Source organism: Nicotiana sylvestris, chromosome 7 (assembly GCF_000393655.2).
Source record: "Nicotiana sylvestris chromosome 7, ASM39365v2, whole genome shotgun sequence".
Classification (NCBI taxonomy): Eukaryota; Viridiplantae; Streptophyta; class Magnoliopsida; order Solanales; family Solanaceae; genus Nicotiana; species Nicotiana sylvestris.
Genome location: NC_091063.1, coordinates 77,603,054 through 77,621,834, shown reverse-complemented (window position 1 = coordinate 77,621,834; position 18,781 = coordinate 77,603,054). Strand labels below are relative to the sequence as shown.

The window sequence follows — 18,781 nt, the reverse complement described above, 5'->3', positions numbered from 1 at the left end:
AATTTCACTAAGTAAATAATAATGTCTTTACAAAATTTATTTACTGATAAATTCTAAAATCTTCCCAGAACCCGGTGTCACAAGTGCATGAGAAATTATTAGGAAATCTAATAAAGTATAACAGCTGTCCGGAATACAAACTTGGAAAGAAATTAATATAATACACTAAAAGAGACTCTACTGGCTGCGGGTCGTCTCGAGAGATGCAGTTCACCTAAGTCTCTGTATCATCCATGCTGCTACGTTCATCAGGCCACTAGAGGTACGTGTGCCTGTGCAATAAAAATGCACAGCAAATGTAGCATTAGTACAAAAATAACGTGTACTCAGTAAGTATCCCGCATAACCTCGAAGAGGTAGTGACGAGAGGTCGACTTCGACACTTACTAACGGTACGATAATATCATTACAATGAAGAAGTGAATAAGTATGAAACAGGGCAATCATATGAAATAAACTTGTATAAAACACATAGTAACATCCCCTTTCTTCTTTATTTTACTCAAGTTTTCAATTAGCAATTTCCCTCCGTAACTGGAGCGCGCGTGCGCGCACACACACACACACACACATATATATAGTGGATATCATCAAGAGGTTGTCATAAATCAAATCAGGAAAAAACTCTAAAATACACCGGCTTTTAGCCAAATATTACGCACGAATTCCATAAGAATGATGTATATATATAGGAAATGCTGAGGCGTACGGTTTGAACCAACATAAAAGTAAATTGTGCACTGCCGAGGGTCAAACGACGTGAACCATATAATCATCAATTAACCTGTCGAGGCGAACGACCCGCTCCCATGAGAGTGTAGTACATAAATACTGTTGAGGCGAACAACCCGATCCCATAAGAGTAGTAGAAGAAAAATACCCTGCTCGCGAATCATACGTACGACGCGGTCAAATATAATTTACGAAGTTTCCCCCGCTCGCGAATCATACATGCAGCGCGGCCAAATATAATTTATTAATAAATCAAAATCCTTTCCTTGATTTCCTTTCAAAATAAGGATAATTCAACGTGAGCTTTTAAAGAGATTTTCCCAGCTCGCAAAATGCACATGTGATGCGGTTACATATAGATTTCTTAAGTCATTATAATATTTCTCAATTCTTTCGAAAATATGAAGTTTCATGAAAACCCTTAAAAATCTTAGATTTTCTCAATTCAAATTCCTTTCAACACTATTATTATGCAACCCTAATCTTGTTTCTTCTCAAGACAACAATAACATAAATTAACAATGATATCAATCAAGGCATGATGTAAGCCTAAAATTACCCGGACATAGGTATAATAGTAGCTACGCACGGACTCTCGTCACCTCGTGCGTACATAGCCCCCACAAATAGAAGCACATAACCAAATAATTCACCTATGGGGACAATTCCCTCTTACAAGGTTAGAAAGGAGACTCACCTCGCTCCGAAGTTCCATAATCGGCATTCCATGCCCTTCCGAAGACTCAAATCAATGCAAAAATGCTCCAAAACAAGCCAATAATTATGTAAACCCATTAATATATGTTCAATTACTCATTATAGTCCAATTTATAACAATTCCTTACCCCGATCGAAAAGTTGACAAAATTTTCCTCGGGCCCACGTGCCTGGATTCCGAAATTTTTCGAAGATAAAGTCTACCCATGAACTCGTGAACTCAAATATATAATTTATTCTCAATTCCATGCCCAAAATCGTGGTCAAAATCCAAAAATATTAGTTTCTAGGTTTTTCTTCAAAATCCCTAAATTTTCACAATTTTACATGTTTAAATCCATATATAATCCTTGCATTTAACGCATAACTAGAAGAAATCACTTACCTCTTTGATGATGATGGAACCCCTTCTCAAATACTCTAAAAAATCGTCTAAGACCAAGTGGGAAATGAGGGAAATGGGCTAAGTCTTGGGATAAAAACCCCTGGGTTCCAGTCACAGATGTCGCATTTGCGACATCCGGCTTGCAAATGCGATGGTCGCATTTGCGACAAATGCATCGCAAATGCGAAGCCAAGCCATCCCTGCCCAGGTCGCATTTGCGACCAGATTCTTCGCAAATGCGAAGGTGACAGCCTCGCAAAAGCGGCCCTTACTTCGCAAATGCGAACTTTTCACAACACAACCCATGCACACAAATGCAAGCTCCATGTCGCAAATGCGATGGTCGCATTTGCGACCAAAACACCACAAATGCGGTCATACCAGTACCAGCAATCCCATTTCTTAGTAAATCACTCCGAAGTTATCCCAAATCTCACCCGAGCCCCCGGGGCTCCAAACCAAATACCCGCATAAGTCTAAAAACATAACACGGACTTGATCGAAGCCTCGAATCACATCAAACAATGCTAAAACCATGAATCACACTCCAACTCAAGCTTAATGAATTAAAGATTTCAAACTTCTACTTTCAGTGTTTAAACTTATCAAATCACGTCCGATTGACCTCAAATTTTGCACATATGTCATATTTGACATTACAGACCTACTCCAACTTTCGGAATCAGAATCCGACCCCGGTATCAAAAAGTCCACTTCCGATCAAACTTCTCAAAAACCTTCAAATTTTTATCTTTAGCCAAATGACTCCAAAATGACCCACAGACCTCCGAATTCACTTTCGATTGCGCTCCCTACTTAAGAATCACCATACAGAGCTATTCCCAGACTTGGAATCCCAAACAGACATTAGTAACACTAAAATACACTTCAACCCAAACTTATGAAATTCTTCCAAAAATGCTAACTTCCACAATAGGTGCTGAAACATTCCCCGGTCTTCTAAAACTCGATTCGGATATACGTCCAAGTCCGAAATCATTATACAAACCTGCTAGAACCTTCAAATCCCGATTCTGAGGTCGTTTACTCAAAACTCCAATCTTAGTCAATTCTTTCAACTTAAAGCTTCCGAAATGAGAATTATCTTTCCAAATCAACTCCGAACTTCCTGAAATTCAATTCCGACCATGCATACAAGTCATATTACCTGAAGTGAAGCTGCTCATGGCTTCAAACCGCTGAACGACGCGCTAGACCTCAAAAGTACCGGTTGGGTCATTACATTCTCTCTCACTTAAACATACGTTCGTCTTCGAACGTGCTAAGAACTGCGCTGGAGTTGTCCAAAATCATTGTTTAACACCTCGTGCATCTACCCGTGCTACTATAACCCAGTTGAGCACAACAGCCCGATCAATTCTGAAGATATTCCCTTTTATTCAAGCAAACAAGCTTCGAGTCCAATTCCAATATTCGGAGTTCTCCACCAGGCCTGCTTCTAATATATCAACACCGTATCAATCACTACACGAGCTGCCAGAACATGACTGCATACCCTTGCTAAATTCTCACCATGCACCACATCATTCATAAGACCATAATAACATTCTATGATCATAATAATCGACATTCCCCGAATATTATGCTCACAACGCACCCTATGATACATACATACATACATATATATATACATACATACATACATATATATATACATACATACATATATATATATATATATATAAGTTTTTTTCCACTCTTACAATACTGCCACGACGGAAGAGGCGTGTAGAAACTCATAACCAATTGCCGAGTCGACAACTCATTGAGTCTATACTCTTTACAAGAATCATTACCTCATTCTGAACCAAATAACGATCTTTGCTCTTTAATATACTTCATATAATCCGACTGCACTGATCCTACATCCAATAATCTCGTTTCACCTAATACGAACCGCTCAGCCAATAAGCCACCCCGGTCATGATCAAAGTCCCATATGATGCCACAACGTACCAATAGGCCACAAGCTCGAACGTGATACATAAAGAAAATGAACTCTATAAGGGACTACTTGACTCACACAACTAATATGAACTTTCCTCAGAAAATGGAAACAAAACGCACAAAAACAGATATAAGGAGCTGTACTCAATATCACCCTGTTACGGTGTGCAACCCGATCCAAACAACATACCCGTGGCGACGTGCTACCCAATACGCACATAAAATTCCACATAAGAAGATATACACCGAGCTAAATCACTCATTACTACTAATACCGGATATCGGCCACAAGCACGCTAAGTGAACAATACCATCCTTGGGGAGACATATAGCGCCATAGGCTGCAAAACTCAAGCACAACTGAGGTGCGACATATAATCTGAATCTCAAGAGCCATCCTGTTCACATAACACCGTCAAAACGTGAAACCTCAACACCTAAGAATTTTACCAAGCCGTTTCACAATTCACACGGCGCAATATAACATCACATGAAATAGTTGACGACGAAATAACATCCAATGTCCGAATACTCCTCCATAAGGAGCGCATTGCTGAAATGAACACATATGGCTTGATGCAGAGCCCACAATCTTATTTAGATCCATCCAGAGATCTCCAGTCGATTTTGATCGCACTGTACTAGGATAATAACCTTTCAAGGGTTCCTAATAACCTTTTTATTTTTTTATAACTCGCAAGGACAAACCTCCACAGTAAACAAACCAATAAATCGAGTCCCCTTTAGGCATAAATTTTCAAATTAGTGATATTACCAAAATCTTCAATAAATCAAGTGACTACATATCTCACTTATATAATCCTCCCGTGGGATACACCCCCACGACCTTCCGCACCAGGTAACAAGTCTGCACAGCCTCACCACCATCCATACAATGTTATATAGCAAATCAAGAAACCACAAATCAATACACGAAGCCTCTTGCACAAAGCACTGATCTCAGGTGACACTAAAGACAATACCAACTTACTTTAAACATCCAAACTCCTTTCCTGCTCATCCGGGCTCGTGGCATCTTTGTCAACACCGAACTGAAACCTTGATTCTCACTTTCAAATTCCATACCACTCACTACACCTAACATGCCGATTTGCGATAGTACAAGATTTTCATCATAACTCTGTGTGACGACCTGGCCAGTCATCTCATGAGTTATCGCTATATTTTCCCCATTTATGCTTCTTTAAGATTCGTTATCCGTGTTTCATGGTATCAGGTTGGTCGGATCAAATCAGAATGATTTTGATAAAGTTTGAGACACTTAGTCTCTTTTAAGGGAGTTTGAGTTGAAAAAGTCAACTGGATGTTGACTTATGTGTTAGAGGACTCGGATGTAAGTTTCGATGGTTTGGTTAGCTTTGGTAGGTGATTTGTGACTTAGGAGTATGATCAGAATGAGTTTTGGAGGTTCGGAGTAGAATTAGGCTTGAATTGGCGAAGTTGATATTTTGGCAATTTCCAGTTGATAGGCGAGATTTTGATATAGGGGTCGGAATGGAATTCTGAGAGTTGCAGTAGCTTCGTTGTGTCATTTGGGATATGTGTGTAAAATTTCAGGTCATTCGAACGTGGTTTGGTTGGGTTTTTGATCAAAAATGTAATTTGGAAGATTTTAGAAACTTAGGCTTGAATCCGATATGATTTGGTAGATTTGATGTTGTTTGAGGCATTTTGATGATTGGAACAAGTTTGAATAAGGTATTGGGTTATGTTTGTGCTTTTGGTTGAGGTTCCGGGGGCCTCAGGATGATTTCGGATGGTTGACGGAAAGGTTTAGACTTGTGAAGTTGCAGAATCTCAACTGCTTCCGGTATTTCCGCACCTGCGGATTGGGGACCGCAGGTGCGACACCGCACATGCGGAACAGGAGATGCAGAAGCGGATTTTTGAGGGAACAGCAGGAACCACAGATGCGGTAGTTTGATCGCACCTGTGAAGGCGCAGGTGCGGAGAGTTGACCGCAGATGCGAAGTTGGTCCTTTAAATGAATAACCGCAGAAGCGGTAATTTGACCGCATATGTAGTACCGCAGAAGCGGTGGGTGTGTCGCAGATGCGAAAATCCCTGGCAGAAGGTATATATTGCTTCCTTCGCGAAATTTTGCAAAGAACTCCATTTTAGAAGATGGGAAAGAGGCTAAGGCATAGGATCTCAAGAGGAATCAAAGGATATCGGTTGGGTAAGTTCCCTAAGATTAATTACTTGGGTTAAGATCATTTTTCCACTGTTTAATCATAGTTTAGTGGAGATTAAGGGCTAAAAATGGAGGATTAGGGCTTGAGTTGAAGAGGCCTTTAAAGGAGGATTTGAGGGGTCATTTGAACTCCGATTTTAGTGTTCTTGATATGCATAGACTCGTGGGGAGACGAGGAATCTATTGATGTAAAAATTTCTGGATTTTTACACGTGGTCCCGGGGGTCGGGTTTTGGTAATTTTGGGATTTTTGGTATTTTTGATTATTTTCGCTTGGGCTTCGTTCCCATGGCATATTTTGACGTCCTCGTTCTGATTTTGGATAGATTCAACGCGTATGGAGGCCGATTCGAGGGGCAAAGGTGTCGTGGAGTAGTATTTCAATGGTTTGAGGTAAGTAACCATTGTAAATCTGGAATTGAGGGTATAAAATCCCGGTATTTGACTTGTTTTGATAAACACGATGATGCACATGCTAGGTGACGAGTGTGTGAGCGTGCATCGGTAGAGATTGTGACTTGGTCCATCCCGTAGCGACTATTAAGCCGTGTATTTGATTTGGAAATATTATGTTATTCCGTATTGTGGATATTTATACTATATTATGGGTTGCATGCCCTGTTTGGGGCCTTGTGCCGACCTATAGAAACCCTTAGGGGCATTTTGACTATTTTCCTCACTTTACTTGCTAAAAGCAAATCCTCAGTCATGTTTTACCTGTTTAAAAGATTAAAACCATTTTTATCACCCCACTTCTAATTGTGAGGACCATTTGGGCTGAGTTCCCTAAGTTCTATTGTTGTGCCCGATAGGCTGTGAGGTTAATGACTGAGAGAGGTTGAGAACCTAATAGTGAGGATATTATATGTATATAATATGGATCGATCTGCACGCTGCAGCGATACTTATATGGATCGGGGTGCACGCCGCAATGACATATATATTGGACCGGGCTATGCGCTGCAGGAATATGACATTTGGGTTGTAGGAGCCCCTCCGGAGTCTGTACACTCTCAGTGAGCGTAGTCGACTATAAATTACGGATCGGGCTGCACGCCGCAGCGGTTATTATGATTTCTATTATTATGAAATACTAAAGAGCCGAGTGCTGAGAGTGAGTACTGTTTGACGAGAGTCGAGTAACGAGTGACTGAGAGGCTACCCGAGGGGCCATATTCTGAGTGATTCCTTGCCCGAGAGGCCTTGTTATGATATTTTCACTAATTTCACTCTTCTTTTAAATAAGCATCTATTTGATATACCGCTAAGTATTTGATTCCAAATGTTTAAACTGGAAATGTGATTTTATAACGGAAACTGATTTTAAACTGTAAAGATGACCTGATATTCTGTTGATTATCCATTTATATATTTTTGAACTACTCGTCACTGCTTTTAGTCCTTATTTACTCTAGTTACTTACTAAGTTGGCGTACTCACGTTACTCCCTACGCCTTGTGTGCAGATCTAGTGCTCGAGCGTCCGAGTGAAGGCTTTCAGCTATTTCAGTATTTGACGGAGACTTCGAGGTAGCTGTATGGCATCCGCAACCTTGTTCTCTCCCTCTTATCTTATTATTTTTCCGCATTTCCTAGACTATTGATGTATTAGGTATTCAGACTTGTATTAGAGGCTCTAGACTCATGACACCAGATTGTTGGGGTTGTGTAGTTATTGTTATCTTGACCTTCCACATATTTCTGTTGTTTAATGCTTATAATGACTTCAGTATTTAAAACTTGTGTTAGAAAATGGCTTAAATGTTAAAGGAAAATGGGTCGTGGTTAGCTGATTGGTTGGCTTGCCTAGTAATGTGATATGCGCCATCACGACCGGTATTTGGGATCGTGACAAGTTAGTATCAGATCCTAGGTTACATAGGTCTCGCGAGTCATGAGCCGGTTTAGTAGAGTCTCGCGGATCGGTACGAAGACGTTTGTATTTATCCCCGAGAGGCTGCAGAACCTTTAGGAAAAACTTTATATTCTTGAAATTCTTGTCGTGCGAACTTGTTGATCCGAGTACTAAACTTCTGTTATTCCATTCTCTCACAGATGGTGAGGACACGTGCTAGTGGGCAGGGTGGACGACCACCAGTTCTACCAGCTAGGGCCACCAGAGGCTGAGGTCGCGGTCAAGGCCGTGGTAGGGGTAGAGCAGCTAGAGCAGCACCGACAGATCCACCAGCTGCCCTAGTTCCCGATCAGGTCCCAGTTGTGGACGCTACAGCAGCACCAACTCAGGCACCAGCTGTGGCTATTGTGATTCCAGGCCTTCAGGAGGCTTTAACTTAGATCTTATCAGTGTGTACCGATTTGGCTCAGGCGGTATTAGTTACTACGGCCGCAACTACTTCTCAGGCCGGGGGAGGCACCCAGACTCCCGTTGCTTGCACACTTGAGTAGGTTGTGCAGGGACTCCAGACACCGGGGGCACCTCTAGCCCAGCCAGTTGCACCAGCTCAGGAGTTCGTGGTACCAATTATGCCGGATGATGAGCAGCGTCGACTTGAGAGGTTTGGTAGACTCTAGCCTCCGACATTCAGCGGTGCATAGGGCAAGGATGCATATGGTTTCTTGGATAAGTGCCAGAGGATGCTTCATACAACAGGGATTCTTGAGACCAGTGGTGTGGCATTTACTACCTTTCAGTTTTTTGGGGCTGCCTTCACTTGGTGGGAGGCGTATGAGAGGCGTAGGCCTGTTGGTGCAGCGCCCCTTACTTAGCAGCAATTCTCTGTTCTCTTCCTGGAGAAGTATGTACCACAGTCGCGCCGAGAGGAGCTGCGCAGGCAGTTTGAGCAGCTGCGTCAAGGGGAGATGACGGTGATGTAGTATGAGATGCGGTCCTCTAAGTTAGCTCGTCATGTGGTTTGGATGGTTCCCACAGACCGAGAGAGGATCAGGAGGTTCTTTTATGGCCTCACGTACTAGCTTCAGATTCTCATGACTAGGGAGAGGGTGACAGGTGCTACCTTCAAGGAGGTTGTTGATATCGGCCGTGAGATTGAGACGGTTCGCCGGCAGGAGCGAGAGGAGAGGGAGGCCAAGAGGCCTCTAGGATTTGGTAGCTTTAGCTGTGCTCCTTCAAGGGGTCAGTTGCAGCAGGGCAGAGGCCGTTCATTTAGGTAGGATCATTCAGCTCGCCCAGGTTACCGTGGAGCATCATCAGGTCATGGCTTTCATAGTTCTCATCAGGGCCACTTATCACTTAGTGCCCTTCCAACTCAGAGCTTATCTCGTGCTCCATCAGTCCAGGGTTCTTCCATGCCAGGTCATTCTACTGGTCATTTTGGTGCTAGGGGTTCCCTTCAGTCCCCATCTCCAGCACCGGGGAGTTGTTATGGGTGTGGAGAGTTTGGACATATGAGGAGGCAGTGTCCTCGTCTTTATGATGGTCAGTCTCAGCAGAGGGGTCAGCCCTCGACTTCTTCTCCAGTTACTTCATCAGCCGCCCAGCCAGCTAGGGGTGGAGGTCAGGCAGCTAGGGGCCGCCCTAGAGGGAGAGGTCAATCAGGTGGTGGACAGGCTCATTTCTATGCCCTCCCAGGCAGACCAGATGTTGCCACTTCAGATGCCATGATTTCAGGTATTGTTTCAGTCTGCCACAGAGACGCCTCTATATTATTTGACCTCGGTTCCACTTTTTCTTATGTGTCATCATACTTTGCTCGTTATTTGGATATGCCCTGTGAGTCTCTTGTTTCACCTGTTCATATATCTACTACAGTAGGCGATACTATTGTTGTAGACCGTGTGTATCGATCGTGTGTGGTGACTATTGGGGGTCTGGAGACCCGAGTGGATCGTGTGTGGTGGATTTCGATATCATTTTGGGCATGGATTGACTATCTCCGTGTCGTGCTATTCTGGATTGTCATGCTAAGACAGTCACATTGGCTATACCGAGTGTGCCACGAATTGAGTGGCGAGGCTTGATCGATTATGTTCCCAGTAGAGTGATCTCATTCTTGAAAGCCCAGCGTATGGTTAGGAAGGGATGCCTTTCGTATCTAGCCTTCGTGAGGGATGTTGGAGCTAAGGCTCCCAGTATTGATTCTGTCCCAGTTGTGAGGGATTTTCTAGATGTGTTTCCTGCAGACATGCTGGGGATGCCACCGGACAGGGATATTGATTTCGGTATTGATCTGGTGTCGGGCACTCAGCCTATTTCTATTCCGTCGTATCGTATGGCACCAGCGGAGTTGAAGGAGTTAAAGGAGCAGCTTCAGGAACTCCTTGATAAGGGGTTTATTCGGCCTAGTGTGTCACCTTGGAGTGCGCCGGTTCTATTTGTGAAGAAAAAGGATGGCACATTGAGGATGTGCATTGATTATAGGCAATTAACAAGGTAACAATTAAGAACAAGTATTCGTTGCCTCGCATTGATGATTTATTAGACCAGCTTCAGGGAGTGAGAGCGTTCTCCAAGATAGATCTCCGTTCGGGCTATCACCTGTTGAAGATCAGGGATTCAGATATTCTTAAGACGACTTTTAGGACCCGATATAGTCATTATGAGTTCTTGGTGATGTCTTTTTGGGCTGACCAATACTCCAACAAAGTTCATGCATTTGATGAATAGTGTGTTCCGGCCTTATCTTGATTCGTTTGTCATAGTATTCATTGATGATATTCTAGTGTATTCGCGTAGTCAGGAGGAGCACGCGGAGCATTTGAGAGTTGTGTTATAGAGATTGAGGGAGGAGAAACTTTATGCAAAATTCTCCAAATGTGGTTTCTGGCTCAGTTCAATGGCTTTCTTGGGGCACGTGGTGTCTAATGAGGGTATTCAGGTTGATCCGAAAAAGATAGAGGCGGTTCAGAGTTGGCCCAAACCGTTCTCAGCTATAGAGATTCGCATCTTTCTTGGATTGGTAGGCTATTATCGCTGGTTTGTTCTGGGATTCTCATCTATCGCATTGCCCTTGACCAAGTTGACTCAGAAGGGTGCTTCATTTGTATGATTGGACGAGTGTGAGGAGAGCTTTCAGAAGCTCAAGACAGCTTTGACCACAGCTCCAGTGTTAGTTTTGTCATCAGCTTCGGGTTCATATACCGTGTATTGTGATGCTTCCAGAGTTGGGATTGGTTGTGTACTGAAGTAGGAGGGTAGAGTTATTGCTTATGCTTCTCGTCAGTTAAAGCCCCGTGAGAAGAACTACCTCGTTCATGATTTGAAGTTGGCTACCATAGTTCACGCATTGAAGATTTGGAGGCATTACTTGTATGGCATATCTTGTGAGGTGTTCACTGATCATCACAGTCTTTAGCATTTGTTCAAGCAAAAGGATCTTAATTTGAGGCAGCGGAGATGGTTGGAGTTGCTTAAAGATTATGATATCACTATATTGTACCATTCGAAAAAGGCCAATGTGGTGGCAGATGCTTTGAGCCGCAAGGCAGTGAGTATGGGGAGTTTGGCATATTTTCCATTTGGGGAGAGACCTCTTGCAGTTGATGTTCAGGACTTGGCCAATCGGTTCGTGAGGTTAGATATTTCGGAGCCCAGTTGGGTATTGGCTTGCATGGTTTCTCGGTCTTCCTTATATGACCGCATTAGAGAGCGCCAGTATGATGATCCGCATTTGTTGGTCCTTAAGGACAGAGTTCAGCATGATGATGCCAGAGATGTGACTATTGATGATGATGGGTTGTTGAGAATGCAGGGCCAGATTTGTGTGCCCAATGTGGATGGGCTTCGGTAGTTGATTCTAGAGGAGGCCCACAGCTCGCGGTATTCTATTCATCCGACTGCCATGAAGATGTATCAGGATTTGAGGCAGCACTATTGGTGGAGAAGAATGAAGAAAGAAATTGTGGGATTTGTAGCTCGGTGTCTCAATTGTCAGCAAGTGAAATATGAGCATCAGAGACCGGGTGGCTTGCTTCAGTAGATGGTTATTCCTGAGTGGAAGTGGAGAGGATCACTATGGACTTTGTTATTGGACTTCCACGGACTTTGAAGAAGTTCGATGCTATTTGGGTCATTGTGGATGGACTGACCAAGTCCGCGCACTTCATTCCCGTGTGTACTAGCTATTCTTCAGAGGGGTTGGCAGGGATCAATATTCGGGAGATTGTTCATTTGCATGTTGTCCCAGTTTCTATCATTTCAGATAGGGGAACTCAGTTTACTTCGCAATTTTGGAGATCTGTGTAGCGAGAGTTGGGTACTCAGGTTGAGTTGAGCACATCTTTTCACCCTCAGAAGGACGGACAGTCCGAGCGCACTATTCAGATATTAGAGGACATGTTGCGTGCTTGTGTCATTGATTTTGGAGGGTCATGGGATCAGTTTCTACCGCTTGCAGAGTTTGCCTATAACAACAGCTACCAGTCAAGTATGTAGATAGCTCCATATGAGGCTTTGTATGGGAGGCGGTGTAGATCTCCAGTTGGTTGGTTTGAGCCCGGTGAGGCTAGGCTATTGGGGATGATTTGGTGCAGGATGCTTTGGAGAGGGTGAAGGTAATTCAGGAGAGACTTCATACAACGCAGTCGAGGAAAAAGAGTTATGCTGATAGGAAGGTTCGAGATGTGTCCTACATGGTTGGCGAGAAGGTTTTGTTGAAGGTTTCACCCATGAAGGGTGTTATGAGATTCAGGAAGAAAGGGAAATTGAGTTCTCGGTTCATTGGGCCTTTTGAGGTGCTTCGGAGGATTGGAGAGGTAGCTTATGAGCTTGCTTTGCCACCTAGCTTGTTGAGTGTGCATCCGGTATTTCATGTTTCTATGCTCTGGGGGTATATTGGGGATCCATCTCATATTTTGGATTTCAGTACGGTTCAGTTGGATGATGATTTGACTTATGATGTGGAGCCAGTAGCTATTTTGGGTCGTCAAGTTCAAAAGTGAGGTCAAAGGATATAGCTTCAGTGAAAGTTCATTGGAGAGGTCGACCTGTGGAGGAGGTTACCTGGGAGACCGAGCGGGAGATGCAGAGCAGATATCCTCACCTGTTTGAGGCTTCAAGTATGTTTCTTGACTCGTTCGAGGATGAACGTTTGTTTAAGTTGGGGAAGATATGAAGACCCGGCCAGTCGTCTCATGAGTTACCGCTTTGTTTTCCCCATTTCTACTTCTTTATGCTTCGTTATCCGTGTTTCATGGTATCGGGTTGGTCGGATCAAATCCAGAATGATTTTGGTAAGATTTGAGACACTTAGTCTCTTTTAAGAGAGTTTGAGTTGGAAAAGTGAACCGGATATTGACTTATGTGTTAGAGAACTCGGATGTGAGTTCCGATGGTTCGGTTAGCTTCGGCAGGTGATTTATGACTTAGGAGTGTGATCAGAACGGGTTTTGGAGGCTCAGAGTAGAATTAGGCTTGAATTGGCAAAGTTCATATTTTGGCAATTTCCGGTTGATAGGTGAGATTTTGATATAGGGGTCGAAATGGAATTTCGAGAGTTGTAGTAGCTTCGTTGTGTCATTTGGGATGTATGTGTAAAATTTCAGGTCATTCGGACATGGTTTGGTTGGGTTTTTGATCAAAAGCGTAATTTGGAAGATTTTAGAAACTTAGGCTTGAATCCGATGTGATTTGGTAGATTTGATGTTGTTTGAGGCATTTTGATGACTGGACATGCCTTGTCATTTTGACACGTGGCATGGTCTTATTGGCTTTACTGTTTGACTTGGCGCGCCACGTCATTTGACATGTGGCATCAAACTGGGCCTTTAGGAAGATGACATCTTGGGCTTAATGAAGTGGGCTCATCACTTTAGCCCAATGAATTAAGACTTATTTATTTAACACACATGTATTGGACTTATATAATTAATTCAATTATATTAGCCCATAGTATTTATTTGGACTAATATATCTTGAATTTAAAATATAATCCAAATTATTTTATGAATTTAAAATTTATATGCCTACAGATGCCCCCTACTTCAAGTATTGTCGGAGCATAAACTTATTAACGACAAAGCCTTGAAGTATCAGTGAAGCCCCAAACACAGGTGTCAAACTAGAGCTTCGAACGAGATAATTTCCACAACTAACTTGCACTTTGCCTTTACAGTATCAATGATAATTCATATTTAAATAAAACAAAACTATAATGATTGAAGTTTGTAGTAGTCTCATTACATTCACGTAATTACTGTCCAAAACAAATTTGTTGGCAATTTATATTCTTTGCAAAGTAGTCTTCTTCGTTTCTAATAAGATTCCGGGAGATAAACATGCGTACTCGATTTCCATGTTGGAAACGAATTTCTGTTGCCGCCTTTACTAGTCAAATTCTTCTTCGAAGACACAAGCAGTAGCCGAATCCGACTCGAAAAGCAATTGCAATATCCCACATCGTCAAATTTATTGTCCGATGCCTTCCCATATGTGTATATATAGACGTATGTTCTTCCCCTCTAAACATCAATTTGTAGTATTCGCAAGCTTTATTGAGTATAGTTTTGTGGACTCGAAAGCATTGACGCGAAGGTAACTTCTTCTTTTTTTTCTTGTGCTTTCTTCTTTGTTGTCTTTTTTCCTTTGTTGTAGGTAAAGCGAGAAAGATATGTTCTTGTTCAATAAGATGATCCACGCATGAAGAAGGAGGCAATCTTGGGGTGTGAGGGGATGAGTACTCATCCTTGTCCGAATATCAGAGAGATTACTCTCATGGCTCGACTATCGGCCAGGCCAACTTATGGTGCAAAGGGACTTATATGTCCACCTTAAGATTGGAAGACTTATATGTCCACAGAATGTGGCTTGACTATCGGAGAGATTACTCTCAAAATGTCCACAGAATGTGGCTTGACTATCGGAGAGAATACTCTCAAAACGGCTCGGCTATCGGAGAGATTACTCTCAATGTGGCCTGACTATCAGAGAGATTACTCTCAATGTGGCTCGACTATCGGCGAGGCCAACTTAAGGTGCAAAGGGACTTATATGTCCACCCTAATATTGGAAGACTTATATGTCCACAGAATGTGGCTTGACTATCGGAGAGATTACTCTCAAAATGTCCACAGAATGTGGCTTGACTATTGGAGAGATTAGTCTCAAAACGGCCCGACTATCGGAGAGATTACTCTCATTGTGGCCTAACTATCAGAGAGATTACTCTCAATGTGGCTCGACTATCAGCGAGGCCAACTTTAGGTGTAAAGGGACTTATATGTCCACCCTAAGATTGGAAGACTTATATGTCCACAGAATGTGGCTTGACTATCGGAGAGATTACTCTCATAATATCCACAGAATGTGGTTTGACTATCGGAGCGATTACTCTCAAAATGTCCACAGAATATGGCTTGACTATTGGAGAGATTACTCTCAAAACGGCCCGACTATCGGAGAGATTACTCTCAATGTGGCTTGACTATCGGTGAGGCCAACTTAAGGTGCAAAGGTACTTATACGTCCACCCTAAGATTGGAAGACTTATATTTCCACAGAATGTGGCTTGACTATCGGAGAGATTACTCTCAAAATGTCCACAGAATGTGGCTTGACTATTGGAGAGATTACTCTCAAAACGGCCCGATTATCAGAGAGATTACTCTCATTGTGGCCTGACTACCCTAAGATTGGAAGACTTATATTTCCACAGAATGTGGCTTGACTATCGGAGAGATTACTCTCAAAATGTCCACAGAATGTGGCTTGACTATTGGAGAGATTACTCTCAAAACGGCCCGATTATCGGAGAGATTACTCTCATTGTGGCCTGACTATTGGAGAGATTACTCTCAATGTGGCTCGACTATCGGCGAGGCCAACTTAAGGTGCAAAGGGACTTATATGTCCACCTTAAGATTGAAAAGTTATGAAGCTTCAACTCGAAGACGACATCGGCTTGAACACTTGGAAAACTTTGAAGATTTGGCGGACTTTGCAAACTTCAACTCAAAGATTTGGAGGGCTTAAACAATTCAACTTTAAGACCGACGAATTTGAAGACTGAAACTTGAAGACCGACGAACGTGAAGACTTCAACTTTGAGACTTGGAGGGCCTAAATATTTCAACTTGAAGATTAGCGAATTTGAAGACTTCAACTTGAAGACCAACAAACTTGAAGAATTCAACTTTTGAGACTTGGAGGGCCTAAATATTTCAACTTGAAGATCAACGGATTTGAAGACTTCAACTTGAAGACTGACGGACTTGAAGACTTCAACTTTGTTGATTTCAAGAAAACTAGACTTCCAGATTTAGAACATATCCAAAATTCTCGATCAAACAACTTCAGAATCGTCCCAGAAAATATTTTGAAATCAACTTTATATTGCACCACGCCATCAATTCCAGGTTTGCACAGTCTCACAAAAATTCATATATTGGTATGGAAGCCTCGATATCGGAAGATGTCTTACTTGCCATCAATCGAAATTTAAGAGCCATATTCTCACAAATATCTTGAGTTCAAGTCTCACTGAATTTGAAACGTTGTGCCAAGCAATCCTTTCCTTATACTTGTGTTTCCTTTTGATGTCTCTCTTCTCTTCCCCTTTTTAAGGCAGATGGCGGACTTGGAGACCAACAAACTTGAAGGTTTGGCGAACCTAAAGACATAGAGAATCCCTGGACTTCAATGCAAATACTTGACATCCTCCTAAAATCGGCCCATCAAAGATATCAATTTACCATGGAGGGTTGCCCCCTTTAAATCAAATGAGGTCAAAGTTCAGTAAGAGGATGGCATTTTAGCTTGATCTTACATTCCTTCATACGTCATTCGAACAACAATTGGGGCAATATGTATCTTTGAACTTATGCGACTGAACTTAGAATGAAACTCTAAGCTGCCTACGTACCTCAGTGAAGAGGATCAAGTCATACAGTAGTTCAGACTGGGTAATTTTTTTTACGTCCTAACTTTTGCCTAGGCCGCCTCTTTCGACATTTTCAACCTAGCAGACTTTTTATTTTTTTTGGACTGTACACAGTTTATACTCTTGTGGGCCAGGAGTGTGGCAACATGCAGTTTAGGCTCATTTGTCAAGGAGCATCATGACTTGCAGTTTAGGCTCGTACGTCGAGAAGCATCATTACTTGCAGTTTAGGCTCGTACGTCGAGGAGCGTTGCAACTTCAAGGATAATACTTCTTCAAAAACTTGCCATTGATAGGGCCGATTCTCATACCATCTGCATCAACCAGTTTGTAAGCCCCACTTGAGTAAGCTTCTTGTACGACATATGGCCCATCCCATTTTGAAGTGAACTTCCTTACAGGTTTATGGGAAGTAATTATGGGTCTTCGTACGGCAAGGACTTGATCTCCTACTTGAAAGGATCTCGGGCGAACTCTTTTATTAAAGGCTCTAGATAATCGACCTTGATAACATTCAAGACTCTGTTGAGCTTCCAATCTCTTTTCATCAAGAGCTTCCAACTCTTCTAATCGAAGTCGAGCATTTTCTTCATCAGTGATCCCTTCTTGAATAGCCAGTCGTAATGAAGGTATTTGACGCTCAAGTGGCAAGACGACATTGACTCCATAAACGAGTGAATAAGGAGTCGCCTATATTGGTGTGCAGTGAGTCGTCCTATATGCCTATAAAGCTTCTTCCATACGGTCATTCCAATCTCGTTTGGATTTGGAGACGACTTTCTTTAACAAGTTGCATAGAGTCTTGTTGAATGCCTAAGCTAGACCATTGGCGGCAGCATTGTACATTGAAGAGTTACGTTGCTTGAAGCCAAAGAGATCACAAATCTTGTTCATCAACCTATTATCGAATGGCTTTCCATTATCCATTATTATGTAACGAGGAATGCCAAAGCGATAAATAATGTTTACTCGGATGAAACTTGCAACATTTTCCTTCTTTACTTCTTTAAGAGCAACAACTTCAGCCCATTTCGAGAAGTAGTCAGTTGCAGCCAAGATGTATAGGTGCCCACCAGAGGACTTTGGCAGTGGTCCAACAACATCCAATCCCCAAGCATCAAATGGCCAGGATGCAACAATCGGGTGCAACGCTTCAGGAGGTTGATGAATAAAATTCGCATGAAATTGACAAGCCTTGCATCTTCGAGCGTAGTCCAAGCAATCTTTTACCATCGTTGGCCAATAATATCCCATCCTTTTTATATGGAAGTGGAGCTTTGGTCCGGACTGGTATGACCCACATACCCTAGAATGTGCCTCTTGCAAAGCTTAGAGAGCTTCTTCTTCTCCTAGGCATCGTAAGAGTACTCCCTCGAACGACCTTCTGTATAGAGTATCCTTGTAGTAAAGGAAGCGCGGTGCATGACGACGGATTTCAGTCCTTCTCCACGGATTTTCTGGAAGTATCCCATAGCATAAGTAGTCGATAATGGGTTGTCGCCATTCTTCTTTCTCAACTTCAGAAATAGCAACAAGATGCTTGAGTTTGTCTTCTTCACCTTCATCCTCATTTGGCGGCGGTACTACCCATTTTTGGCAGATGGTAACTTGTGCTTGGTCAGGCAGGGCTAATGATGAAGCTAGAGCAGCTAAAGCATCAACCCTATTATTTTCTTTCCTTGGCACATGCTGAATAGTCACATCACCGAGCCACCCTATCAACATTTTAGCGTAATCATGATATGGGCGTAGTTCAGGCTTTTTAACCTCGTAACTACCCAAAAACTGATTGACCACTAACTGGGAGTCACCAAAGACTTGCAATTTCAATTGCTTCATATCAACGGCCATTTCGAGCCCAAGTATTAATGCTTGATACTCAACAACATTGTTGGAACAAAGTTGTGTCAAGGTGAAGGAGTAGGGCAATACTACACCTTGGGGAGTGACAATTACTACGCCAGCCCTGGCT

General features: G+C 42.6%; 1 protein-coding gene across 1 annotated transcript; it reads right to left on the bottom strand.

Moving 5' to 3' along the window:
• Positions 1-18,138: 18,138 nt before the first annotated feature.
• LOC138873348 (uncharacterized) lies at positions 18,139-18,534 on the bottom strand. Its single transcript, XM_070151809.1, has one exon. It carries the CDS (start codon positions 18,532-18,534, stop codon positions 18,139-18,141), a length of 396 nt encoding a protein of 131 aa, XP_070007910.1.
• Positions 18,535-18,781: the final 247 nt, after the last annotated feature.

What these genes read in the sequence shown, in the direction of transcription:
- LOC138873348 (XM_070151809.1), bottom strand. Translation starts at nt 18,534, where the DNA reads ATGTTGATAGGGTGGCTCGGTGATGTGACTATTCAGCATGTGCCAAGG.